This window comes from Centruroides vittatus, unplaced genomic scaffold (assembly GCF_030686945.1).
Source record: "Centruroides vittatus isolate TY-2023 unplaced genomic scaffold, ASM3068694v2 contig_970, whole genome shotgun sequence".
NCBI classification, from domain to species: domain Eukaryota; kingdom Metazoa; phylum Arthropoda; class Arachnida; order Scorpiones; family Buthidae; genus Centruroides; species Centruroides vittatus.
Window position 1 is genome coordinate 306,474 of NW_027122643.1, and position 13,946 is coordinate 320,419.

At 24.3% G+C, this 13,946-nt stretch overlaps 2 protein-coding genes across 4 annotated transcripts; one reads left to right on the forward strand and one right to left on the reverse strand.

The window, feature by feature from the left end:
* Positions 1-1,358: 1,358 nt before the first annotated feature.
* On the forward strand, positions 1,359-7,825 carry LOC136985488 (dimethylaniline monooxygenase [N-oxide-forming] 2-like). 3 transcript variants are annotated; one of them, XM_067282778.1, is made up of 5 exons: positions 1,359-1,515; positions 1,773-1,904; positions 3,321-3,356; positions 4,963-5,588; positions 6,447-7,825. In XM_067282778.1, exons 4-5 carry the CDS (start codon positions 4,977-4,979, stop codon positions 7,398-7,400), a joined length of 1,566 nt encoding a protein of 521 aa, XP_067138879.1. In that variant the 5' UTR covers positions 1,359-1,515; positions 1,773-1,904; positions 3,321-3,356; positions 4,963-4,976; the 3' UTR covers positions 7,401-7,825. The 3 variants fall into 3 exon arrangements, with proteins under 3 accessions (XP_067138879.1, XP_067138880.1, XP_067138881.1); XM_067282779.1 differs by lacking the exon at positions 3,321-3,356; XM_067282780.1 differs by lacking the exons at positions 1,773-1,904; positions 3,321-3,356.
* On the reverse strand, positions 7,715-10,933 carry LOC136985489 (uncharacterized). The gene is made up of 3 exons (XM_067282781.1): positions 10,784-10,933; positions 8,987-9,209; positions 7,715-8,743 (listed from the first exon to the last, which is right to left on the reverse strand). The coding sequence occupies exons 1-3, from the start codon at positions 10,832-10,834 to the stop codon at positions 8,529-8,531; spliced, it is 489 nt and encodes a 162-aa protein (XP_067138882.1). The 5' UTR covers positions 10,835-10,933; the 3' UTR covers positions 7,715-8,528.
* Positions 10,934-13,946: the final 3,013 nt, after the last annotated feature.

A 13,946-nucleotide genomic window follows, 5' to 3' on the forward strand; every position in this document is an offset into this window, starting at 1 on the left:
AATATAGGCCTAAACTAGACCTATTTTTCGTTGTAAGTAGCGAATAGTTTGATTTTTAAAATATAATTACTGTAGAAACATTAAACAGTATTAAATTATGTTTAGTGGTTAATATACTAATTAAATTTTAATTGATTTGTATAAATATGCACTGTTTAGTAAATTAAAAATAGTAGTAAACATTTTATATTGGTATGTTAATATATTTATACTAAACTCATGTCGTTACATTAGTAAATAATCTATTTTAAAATTGAATTTTCTGAATTTAAAAGTGTCACGAAATTTCAGATAACATAAATAAGGTTTAAAACAATTCGTCCATAAATATGCACTTCAAATAATATTTAGAACAAATCTAAATAATATTTGTTTTATACGAAGTGTATCGAGCCTTTTTATCATTATACTTTTATTATTATAACGATCTTTATTCAGCGGCACAGAAACGGAACAAAATAAATAAATCGCTCGAAAGCATTTTCATTGTTTAAATATGCGACTACAGATCTAGATGAATTTCAGTATTTTTACGGATATTAAAACTCTATTCATTTACACAAATCATTTAAATCGTAACCTAAATGTTGTAAACAATTAAGGTTTAGAATAAATAATAACCCTCTACTATTTCGATTTAACCATTGTTTTATATAAGCTCAGTTTATAAAACTTTTCTTTATAAAAAAAATAATTAATTACAATCGATCAGTATGTTTTTTTATAATGTAGTTTTTCCGTATAAATTTTAAAAAGTAAAATAAGAGGAAAAAATAACCTTATCAGTTTCACACCATTACGCACTGATAGTATTACAGTTTATTGCACCAACCCCTTGAAAGAGTGATTTTCCATTAAAAGATGTTCAAGTTGAAAGACACCAGCTTTTCTTTTTTCTTTTTTTATTAAATCAAAAATGGAAAATAGGTCAATCACTTCAATACTTTTATACATATGTTAATAATCATTTTATGAATATGTTACAATGTATAGAACTAAATAATCAAGATATTCAAATATTTCTGAAATAGTTTAGTGAATATTAATATTAAAATATTTATTCTATATTCATGAAGGAAAAAAACTCTTATATTAAGTTATTATACATTTTCTGCAATAATTATTTTAAAAAGCATCATGTCAAGACTGTAAATTATATTAAGAAATAAGAGAAATATTTATGTAAAAAAAAAAAAAAAAGAAATGTTAAATATATTTTTTCTGTTATAATTCAATTGGTACGAATTTGAAATTTTTTGCATTACGTAACTTTTATTAGTAATTTAATTTAATAAACTTTAAGTTAGTAATAATGTTCATTGCGCAGAGACTTTTTATTCTGACGATATCTATTCTAGACGTCAAGAATAACCTTGAACTAACTAAAAATATAATTAGTGGAGGTCAAGATATATTGAGGCACTTTTGGTGATGCATACCAGAGAAGCTGTTATAATGATGCATCTGTTGCTTTCTCTTGCATCTGTTTGAGGAAAATTAGATAAATACATAAAGGTAATGTTGTAAAGACAATTTTTGTTAAATATATATTATTTAAGCACTTAAAAAAACTGAATTTATTGAATTGTACAATTTTATTACAAATATTGAATTAAAATTGATAATTCTCATTAAAATTAAATATTTATATGATATTCATATTGTTTAAGTATAAACAATAAGAAATTGCATATAAATTAAAATTTTAAATTTTAAATTTTTATAATAATTACTTATATTTTATTAATTTCGCCTTTTATTTTATAAAATAGGTCGAATTTAATTAGCGACTATGTATATTTGCTTAATCATATAATTTTCATATTATTTATATACACTAACTTAGTCATCTTTGAAGTTTTCTGAAAGAATTGGTTAAAATACAGCTAGCGTTGTTTTCACAAGTAAGTTCTATAATGCTTAAAATATTTTAATTATAATAGATTTCTTTAAAGCATTTTATTTTATGTAGATTTAAACTGCGATTTCAATTGATACCATTTTTATATTGTTCTATTATTTTTGTCATATGAAGAATATTTATTATTCACGCTAATTACAATGAAAATTTTAATTAAATTTTCGTTTATTTATTCTATCAAACTTTCTGTTTTATATTTTACTATAAAAATCATAAAAAGGATATAAAGTTAAAACAAATCTGTACTTAATTTTAATTCAAATCTACAAGTACAGTAAACTATCAAAGGTTTAATTTTTATCTTATGAATTATCAATTAGGAAATGAATTTTATCAATTTCGACGTTATTTCTCAAAAATATATTCTTTTACCTTTGATAAAAATTCATATCAATAATCGTGTATAATGAAGTATAGCAGATTAGCTGAATCGACTATCTAACAAGCAATTTTTATGTATTACACGCATTCATATATTTCAAAAGTGACCGGTTCAAATATTTCGGTTAGACTACCTGTAAATATTATTTTGTACAAATGATATTGAAGTTATTTTATTAAGTCTTGTACCAGAGCGATATAATCTTTCGCCTATTTAGGTCAACGGTACAAAGACCTAATGGATGATTAGATAGTTGTCTGTTTGCCTTTATCTACTTCACTTCATTTATGACCCATATTTACTTTTTTCTTTAACATGAATCTTGTTTCTATATTTAAACTAATATATTTCTGAATGTCAGTAAAATAAATAAAATATATGTATTTTTAGGAAACTGATTTAAAAAATTATAATGTTTATAGGTTTATTTGCACTTAAACCATTTATATTATCCGAGTCGTTAAAATTTATTTAAAATATTTTATTAATGCCAACAATTTAAGAAGAAAATTGTTATTTTTATGATTATACAAGTTTATATTTAACAAAAATAAAAAATAAATACTATTATTGAACTTACGTTTAAATCCAGAAATTATATGTTTATAGATAAATTTTTAATTTAAAAAAATATATTTTTAACGAAAATACGTCATATCAATAGTTTATATATAAAGCAATGAATGGAAAAATAAAAATAAAAGAATAGAAAGTGAAAAAATTTATTACAAAATCAATGTTAAACAAGGTAAAAGCAATCTGAAACATGGAAATTCGATTCAAATAACCAAAAGTTCAGTGTTCTGTCGATCAAAATATTTCAAGTGTTTAATTGTAAATATGTTATCTATAGAGGTCTGTACATAATTCTGAATAACATTTAGCTAAAATTTCGAAATATAAACGCTGTTGTCAAGTAAGCAACTGTAATGTAAGTTAAAGTACGAGGCTATTTTGTTAATGATATCATTACTGATATAGAGAGTTAGATATAAAGTTGCATTTTTCATCTATCAGATACCCAAGAAGATTTCGACTGTTTAATTCCCGAAAGTGAGTCTTGTTTCAAATTTTAGAATATATCTAATTAAAATAGCAAAAACGTGTTTAATCCCGATAACTACGAAAAGAAACAAATTTATAAAACAATAATTAATCATTTTTATTGATAAATTCTTAGCAGAAAACTCATTTTAGTCCACTTTAACGTTATTTTATTAATAAATAAGGATATTTTAATAGTAGACCTTACAATTAATTTGAATTTGAATAACTGAATTATTTAAATTTTATAAACTTCTATTTCTAAAAAACTAATAATAATTAAATTTTATAAATTTATAGTTTCAAATAAGTTATTCAAATATCGTAGAATTAGCGATAAAATTAAGTAAAATCTAAATAATTCTGCAACGAATAGTAACCCAATTAGTTCATTGTAATATAAAATAAACAATTAAACGTTTACCTGCATTATCTCAGTTTGATAAACGAAAATATCTTATGCTATATCTTATCAATCTATGATTTGTAATCAATTGACAACATCTTACATTTCAAGAGTAAAATAGGACAATTTAAAAATTAATAAAAGTGTGATTATTTATTTATTAATAAGTTTAATTGTACTATATGAGTCTCATAAATCTATGATAATTTAGTAGTAATAAACCTAATAATAATTAAAAAAGAAATAAGATTCGTATAAAATCTATTTATTAATTAAATAATTTGATGTAGCAGATCATATAAGAATCGAGAAAAACTGTAAAGTAACTGTTTATACAAAATCTTGCTTCGAGCTAAAACTTTAGGTTACATATAGCAAAAGGTTATGAGTAGGATGGAAGGAATATGTAGGATTAAAATTAAGCGAATATGAATAAGTTCGTAGGATTTAACACTCTTAATTATTCAGTAAACATTTTTAATTTAAAAAAATAAAAGTAAGTTTCAACATTTCTATATTAAATATTAGGAAGTAAATAAGATAAACAATAACTTTCTAAATCAGGAAGTTAAGCTATTTTGATTTATGCTAGAATGCCAAGAAAATTAACAATATTAAAGAAAAACTGTTTTTATAATTGTCCTTCAAAATTGTATTACAATATGATTATGCATTAAATTTTTCTACTAATCTAATAAGTTAATAAAAATATTTTGTAAAAAATAATTAACTAAGGAATTAATAAGATTCATTGATTTAAAATTATTCTAATATTTAATTTAATTGTTATATATATGCTGTCTTTCTATATAAAAATCGACTTTAGATAACAATATAAAATATAACCCTATAGAACATTTAATAAAATATTTCTTATGTGGAAGTCTATGTTTAAATAATTATAAAGCGTAGAAAATATTATATTTACAAAATTAGATAATTAACACGTTATAAGAAATTATAATTATTTAGAAAGTCATATTTAATTATATATTAGAGCAAATTAATTTTAAAGATTTTTCGAAAATACGATCAAACTAGCATCATATTTTATTACAATATGAAGTTATTTTAAATGGAAAATAAATTTATGTGTCAAATTTGTTTGCAGTAATAAGTGTAATTATTTAATTAATCTCTTTACTTATAAAATACTTTAAAGGTAGATATCATTCTATCATAAATAAATAAATTTATTTTTGATTATAGACTTCGATCATAAGATGAAGTCTGTAGCCGTGATCGGAGCCGGGGTGAGCGGATTGACGTCCATAAAATCGTGTTTAGAAGAAGGATTAGATGTGACCTGTTACGAAAAATCAGAAAATTATGGCGGATTATGGCGCTATAGAGACGAGGGAGTATCGGTGGCAAAGAACACAGTTATGAATACTAGCAAAGATATTGGTGCATTCAGCGATTTCCCTCCTCCTAAAGAGTTTCCTCAATATATGCCTCATCAGACTATGATAAAATATTTGGAAATGTACGCAGAAAAATTCCAACTAAATTCGAAAATTCATCATAATCACGAGGTTTTAGAAATCAAAAAAGAAGTGGATTACGAAGAAACAGGAAGATGGAAATTGCGAGTAATGAATAAAAATACAAAAGAGATATTTGAGAAATCATTTGATGGCGTTATGATCTGTACGGGTCATCACGATTTTCCGCATATTCCACCGTTTCCTGGGTTGGAGAATTTTAAAGGACATGTTGTCCATACAAGAAATTACAAATCTGCAGAAGGATGTGAAGATAAACCAGTTCTTATTATAGGTATAGGCAATAGCGGAGCAGATGCTGCGGTTGATATGAGTGAGACGGCGAAAATCGTGAGTTTATAATAAGAATCCATCATGATCGTACTGAAATTAAATATTTAACTTTAGACTTAGTTTAAAAATTAGTTATGATAGAAATATAACCATCAAAGAAAATATCAAATTAAAAAAAAAATTCTTTTATGCAATGGAAATTGACAGGCTGTTATAAAATAGTTTTAAAAATATGAGAATATAGCCTAACATTTGCATGTTTAAGACATTTTTAGGAATATTGAACATTGATATATTGTTTTAAGAATATATAACGTTATAATAGAAAATAATTTATATTTTTTAGTTTTGAAATTCTGGAATGCAATGCATTATTTTAACAAGTCATCGGGAGAATAATTGATTTCAGGAATAATTCTTACAATAAGTATTGTGCCAATAGGCCTGTTTTATGGGATTCACTGAATATCTTCCTCTAAATAATCACGGTATAGTCCATCTGTACGCCTATTAGAAATTTAATGCTTGACATATCATTTTAATATATTACGTAATAATTATTCAAATATGTTCAAGCTTATATTTATCAGTGTAAGAAATTGGATTGAGACGTAATTTCTACTTATTATTTTTGTTATAAAGCATGACATTTTCTAAGCGATGCTTTGACTTTGTCTTAAAATACTTTAGAATGTCAGTTTCTCGTTATAATTTTTCAGATAATTAGCTCATGAAATGACGATTATTTCAAATTTCACACGTAATTACAATAATTTATATTTCGATAGATTTAATTAAACTGATATCTGGAGAATGTCACAATTATAAATGTTATGATTAATTAATTTTCTAAGTATTATGATTTAAATTATAAAAATTATTTTCAAAACCGATTTTAATAACTTTTTTCTTTAGGTTTACTTAAGTGCTAGAGGTTGCTTTTGGGTTATTCCAAGATTAACCAAAGATAATAAACCAGGAGATGCTGCATATAGACGACGTCCAATATTTCTTTTACAGTTCGCCCTTCCATATTTTTTATTAAATTTTATTACTAAATACTTTATAATAAAAGATATCGATGATATCACATATAACAAAAAACCGGACGATTTAGTACTTAAATATATTCCCGTTGTCAATGATAAATTAACCGAGAACATTCGAAAAGGTAATGTTGTCCTGAAAAATAAAATAGATCATTTCACTTCTGATGGAGTCGTATTTGAAGGCGAGACAAACGTGACAAAAATTGATTTAGTTGTTTTAGCTACCGGCTACGATGTCAAATTACCCATGATCGATTCAAAGATTATAAGTACAGAAAATGAGACCTTGGAACTTTATAAATATATATTTCCTCCTAATTTACCACACTTTACTTTGGGATTGATTGGTTTCTTACAACCTTTCGGAGCAGTTTTCCCCATTTTTGAACTTCAAGCACGTTGGTTTGTCATGATGTTAATGAACAAAGTTTACAGGCCAAGCGTGGAAGAAATGATTAAAGATATAAAAGACAGAAGAAATTTGATCCAATACGGCAGATGGAAGTCAATTAGAGCTGAATGGATTCATTATTTGGACGACATATCAGCTTCGGCAGGTGTTAGACCAGATTTTTTCAAGTTATTATTTACGGATCCAATTCTGTTTTGGAAGTGCTACTTAGGACCTTGTTTACCATATCAATTCCGATTGAAGGGGTACCACACTTGGAAACCAGCAAGAAGCCTTATTCTTAACTATAATGATAATCCGACGTTAACAACTGATGAAAATTCTTATACAAAATTGAATATAATGAAAATTCTGACTTGTTTTCTAGTAATGTCATTATTTTCATTATTAATTACTGTAATTTTTTAAAATTACCATTTTATAATTTTTATATACTTTTTATAAAGAAAAATATTTGAAATCCGTTTATTGCCGATTATTTTAAATATTTTTTGTAATATCCAATTATTATTGTTAATTCAACTACGTAATTATTATAATTATTGTTATTTAAATGTATCAATGCAATATATTTCTTATGATTGTAAAATTAATGTATATGCAGAATTGACCTAATGATATTATATACCACTTAAATTATTGTAAATAAGTTACATTATAACATTTCAAATATTTGTTTTCGTTTAATATATATTACAGATTTTTAAATAAAATAATTATAATTAATAATCAAATAAATTTTATTACATATTGATTACATTGTTTATTGTTAAATACAAAATTACATTGATATTATTGTCATATAGGTAATATTCATTTATTTTCTTATTATAGATTTCAATTAATTAGCATTAGCATTTAGTTACGAAGCACAAGCATTATATGCTAATTTAATGCTAAATATTACGAGTTTTAGAGCTCAAACTCAGAACAAGATATATGAAACACTTTCCTATTTTGATTATGAGCTCCACAAATCATTTTTAATTGTTCATTGTTAATTGTTTGAATATTAAGCAATACTGTTTATTTTTTGCTGTTCAGTTGAGTTTAAACCCAGTTAAATAGTTAAAAATTTAGACTATTCTTTAATAGTTTTCTATAATATCCAATTCATTAATTTGTTTATATGATTATTTTAAATATTTGTGTATTCAACTGTACATATTTTATGTGAACGTATGTTTAATACATCTATATAAGAATTGATTGAATAAGCAATTATTATCATTAAAATTGTGAATATTCTTTAAAATATTTGATAAATTCAAATTTTCCTTAAAATTTACATTTTTTTTTCTTTTCATTTTTTTTTTTTTTTTGCTCTATTAAAATGTATATAGTAATTTACATAAAAATACAATATCATTTTCATTAATTAAACAATTATTCAAATATTAAGTGCATATAGTGAACTTATTTATAGTGCAGTTACATTTAAGCAAATTTAAATATTACATATTTTATGCTAAACTACTACTATAAGCATGTTATGAAATTACTAGATATTTAATATCTATTTATTGAACGATCAATTTAGATATTTGGTTGCAAGATTTGAACGGCGGGAGTACATTTTTTACCAGAAATGCAACCAGGTACGTTTGCGTATGTACAGCAAAGTTGGATACCCGGTCCTTCTCCTTTGCAATCCTCGTGGCTTTTACATTGTTCTGAATAATCTTCTTTTGGGCAACCAAATCCAATATTAAGATTGGATATTCTTGGAGGTGTTAACGGAGGGCAAGATCCTAAAATATTCAATTTACAGTATAATTATTTTAAATAACTAAATTTAAATAAAGTACGGTTAATTGCCCGTATAATATACTCAGTATTTTATTACATATATATTAGATTTCAAAATATTTTATAACTTAAAATAAATCCTTGATATATAATAAAATGCTTTGAATTCAAAGATTTTAAATAATTTCTAAGAATGACAGATAAAAAAAATACACTAATACGAACATAACTTGATATTTTCCTACCTGGACCAGGGAAATATTCCCGATTACTTTCCTTTCGGAGGCAGAGATTCTGTGGTTGGAATGCATGTCTATATTGTAAAGGTACACAACATCGAACACTTGGCAATGGATCCATTTGTAAGAGGCCGCAACAATCTGTTTCTGCACATTGAGATGAACTGCTACATTTCTGCCATCCCGATGGACAAATAGGATCTAAAATTGGTCCGGGTTGACTTCTTGCCTATATAATTAAAAGTTTTTATAATATTTTAAAATTTAAAATAATGTGTGATATTAATTTATTTTAATAACAGTTCATGTGAAACATCTTATTCCATTAGGCTATATCTTAACCTATATAGGTCTGTATATTTCACCTATATTCTCATTCGTAAATAAAAATAAGTAAATAAATACATTTTTTGAATATATTTATATTTAATTTAATGCCAAAAAAGCGCATAAAAGTGATAAACAAAAATGGAACCCAATGAATACTTTGCAAAATTCATTTAATTCATTTATTTTATAATTAAAATTTTTAATCTAACGATTAATTTAAATTTGTTCATTAAAAAACTTAAGTATTTTATACTTTGTTTTAATTTATATTTACACACTATACAGTATTTATATAATTACAAATATAAAAATGCCAAGATTAATTTGCACAATTTTGGCTATATTTATAATAAAATAAGATAAATTTACTCAAAAGTAAAACTTCTAATAATTTTATAATTATTTAAATATGTTATGGAATTATATAAATTTTATAAAATGTCCAGCAACGTATTAAGTTTTTATATAATGATATTAAAAACTTTTATTTTTGAATTGATGCAATTTTTTCATTCCAAATATTTTGTTTTTTTTTCAATTTAACAGAAAGGTTTATAACATTTTGCCTTATAAAATTTTTAAATTAATTAATTAAATTTTTTTATGATTACATTTAAATCTATAATATAATGTTGGAAGAAAATTTAACTTTCTAATTCATACAGCAATTTCTCAAATATCGAAAACCGAAATTCCCACATTCATTTAAAATAATAAAATCACTGTATACAATTTTTAATGGATATTTTAAACTTTTATTTATTATTAAATTAAAATTACGCAAAAATCAATAAAAATATCAAATTTTGCGTTACTATTTTTAGCAAAATTGAATTATAATCGTTTAAATAATGCTATTTTGATCTTTCTGACATAATGAGAATAATAACAAAATAATGCCTATTGATTTGATATGGTAATATACTTGACTATTGTCAATAATTTAATACCGTATATTATTGAAAATTTTAAAATTCTAATAATAATGTTTATCAAAAATAAAAATTTAATACAATAAGTTGGAAACAATATACCAATTTTATGTACTGGATATTATTTTCATTTTATTTTTAAATAACATATTACACTATATAATCTAATATTTATTATAGACTATTGTAATAGTTGACTCAGGAAAAAGAAAAAGTTACGGTAAAACATATTTTTTTAATATATATTTCGAACTATTTGATCGTTGATTTTAAAAAATATTATCACTGAATTTTAATCCTTGTTGTAAAGATAAACAAAATGTCACTGTGCACTTGTAGCATTTACACTGTAGAATTGGTTTACAATGACTTTATGATCATTCTGTATTAATCAAATATTTTATTTAGACGTTTGGCATTATTTAATATAACATATGGAAATTTGATATTCAACAAGGTTAAGATTTATATCTAAACATATAAAAATTCTGGATACTTAATTGCAAATAATAAAATACTATGAAAAATGCTTGAATTTTACCTCAGATTCCACATAAAAAACCGAGAGACATGAAATTATGATGAGAAGCATTTTTTTTCTTTAGTTAATCTCATCTTCAGTGCCTTATATATGATTATAATAGATAAAAATCTGGAGGAGAAGTCGGAAGACTATTTTTTTTAAGGAAGTAACGTTTCCTTTCTAATCGTTATCTTCAAATTGCAAGATTCCTCAACACTTTTATGGTAAAAACTGTTTATTTAAATTATTTATAAAGCTAAATATTTTAAATGTAATTTTATATTTTATAAAAATGTAACCATGGTTTAATATCCATCTATTTCCATACCCTAAAAGCATTACATACGAAATACATATCAATCCTTTCGCGTAAAACTCAAAATAATAATCAAGTCTCTTTAAATAATTGATAGTTTTATTAATTGTTTACTGTTTATTTCATAAATTAAAAACTGCGTTCAGAAATAAAGAATTACCAAATGCAGTAATATTTATTTTCATTGAATGCATCTATAAAATGTGCAAAATAATTTTAAAAAAATTACATGTAATATTTGTAATAGACTTAACTAACAAACTTAAAAACAATATCAAATTAATTTTAACATTAATTTCACAGGATATGCAACAGATATAGATGAATATATCCATACACAATATAAATTTCGTATTAGAATAAATATAAGTATTTCCAATGAAGTTGTGTTAATTTAGATTCAATTAAAAGTAACGTATGTTTAATTGAATAAGTAAAAGTAGTTATTCTATATATTAATTGGTCGTTTATCACAAGGCTGAGCTAGTGGAGGTTTGGGGTTTAACCCTTCCCATTTGGAAATCCGAATAGAAAAATGTTACTATGTTAATAAAATAGCACATTATATACAACATTTTATTAATTTTGTGTCTGTTTAATTTTTCCTTAGACTACTATATTCTGTTACTCTATATATTGTAAAAATTAATAAACTACTTTATGAAAAAATAATACTTTCTTTTTAAGCCCTTCCCTTTTAAAAATTTTATATACGGCGTTAGTTTGGCGTTAAATTTGTTTACAAATTACGACTCGTTCAAAACAATAAATATAAAATTATTAATTTTTTTAATTTTTAACTAATAATTTGAATTAATGGATGTAGGAAATAGTATTATTGAATAAATTAGATCAGATTCATTAGACATCATAGCAGATTTATGTCAGAGATGCACTGCTACTACACTGTTTTATCTAGCTTTTAAAAAATGCATTATCGAAGCAACTAAGAATGACGTGAATAAAATTATTCTTTCAAATATTCAGGAGACATAAATCTAACCAGAAAAGATTCAAAAAGCATTCATCATATGTTTAGAAACCAAAAAAATATCTTGGAAAAGAATTGGTCTTTAAATCCATCAGGGTAAAACTAAACAACAGAATCAAAAGAAATGATCCATATGAAAAACTTCATTTGTTATTACGAAATGAGGATTTTTATGCTGACAATCTGAAACTCAAACCTGTTACTACATTTAAATAGGAACAAATATTAATCACGAAATCCGTACAGAAAATCAAGCATACATTAAAGCTGGAAATGGAAAATTCTTTGCTTTACAACATCTATTTTAAATGTTTAAAATATTTTATAACAGAAAAAATATACAAACCTGTAATAAACCATCAATATTTTATGATAAAATAAATCAGCAAAGGGTTGCTCGACTTTCCCGGCAAGATTTAAAATTTTGATGGCGCCATCTGTTATCATGTTTTATTTAAAAACTTTTTTTATACTTTTAAATATTATGGCAAAAAAGAAAACTTAATCTTGAGGGTAGGGGTGAGTTTTATAAATAATTGTAAATGCTAATAACGAGTAAAATCATCATTAAGTCCTACCTTATTGGAGATACACATGATCCCCATTATCTCTCCACCCCTAGATCTTTAACCACCAAAATTTAATAGCGTCAATCCCCTAATAAACAAACCTCCCTGCAAAATTTCAAAAATTTTCGACAAAAAGCAAAGGAGTTATTAAGCTTCGAACAGGGTGAACAAGATGCTCCATACAGACAGAATCCCCCCAATTGTTTTACATTTCTCGACGTTTCAAGGTGTCCTAAGTTCAATCGCCATACTTTCCCTCTGTATGATAGCCGGGAAAGTAAAAAAGGAGCACCACAATCCCAAATAAAATATCTTTTCAACATTTTGAAAATAAATTTGTTGGAAAAATCTTTTGTTGCTAAAGACATAAAATGCTAAAAGACATAAAAAGAATTTATATATATATAAAAAATTTTGATATCTCTGAGATGGTATTATGTCTTCAAAGATTATGATGTTTGGGTATATCGAGCAGATGAGAGAAGATCGTATAGATAAATAAATCTGTATAACCATATTTCATTTGGTAAAAGACAGAGGATGTCTTTAACGAAGATAAAAAACAATATAAAGAAAGATCTAAATAAATTAAACTTATAGTGTTGACCGAAAGAGTAAATAAGGAAGAAGTGGAGCAAAGTTATGTTTGCAACTGAGAATATTAAAGTTAAAGAAGAAAAGTAACTTGGAATATAATTTAAAAAATTATTTTCATGATCTTATTAGCCACTTTCTAAAATATAAATATACATTTGTACATTTTTCATTTTTCATTTGTACATTTTTGTACAATAAAATATATTACAGAACATGAGTATTGTCGTTTTTAAGACTATTTTCTAAAATGTATTATATTTATTTAGATATTAAATTCTAAAACAATTCTTTTGTTATACAATATAATAATGAATATTAAATATAAGAATACAATAAAAATAAATTAATTCAATAATATACGATTTATCATTCAGAAAATATGAAAGGTAAATGTATGTCATAATGGCCCACAAACGATTAGTTTATTTAAACAATTGCTCTTATTACGGACTTTCAAACTTGTTGAATATTTCTTTCTCATTTGTCTATAGTATCAGCATCACCGTATTTCTATTAACTTTTCAGCTTTAACTTTAAAGTCAATCACCCTGTCCCAGTTACTGGGATTCGGTAACAGTATACCCACTGGAAAACACATCGCGATTTCCAGCCGATTTAGGTAGAAACTCTATCATAATTCATTGGTATCAGAGAAGGAAGCACATTCCGTCACAGCTTCCAAAAGAGAGAAGATAAAACGTTAAACCA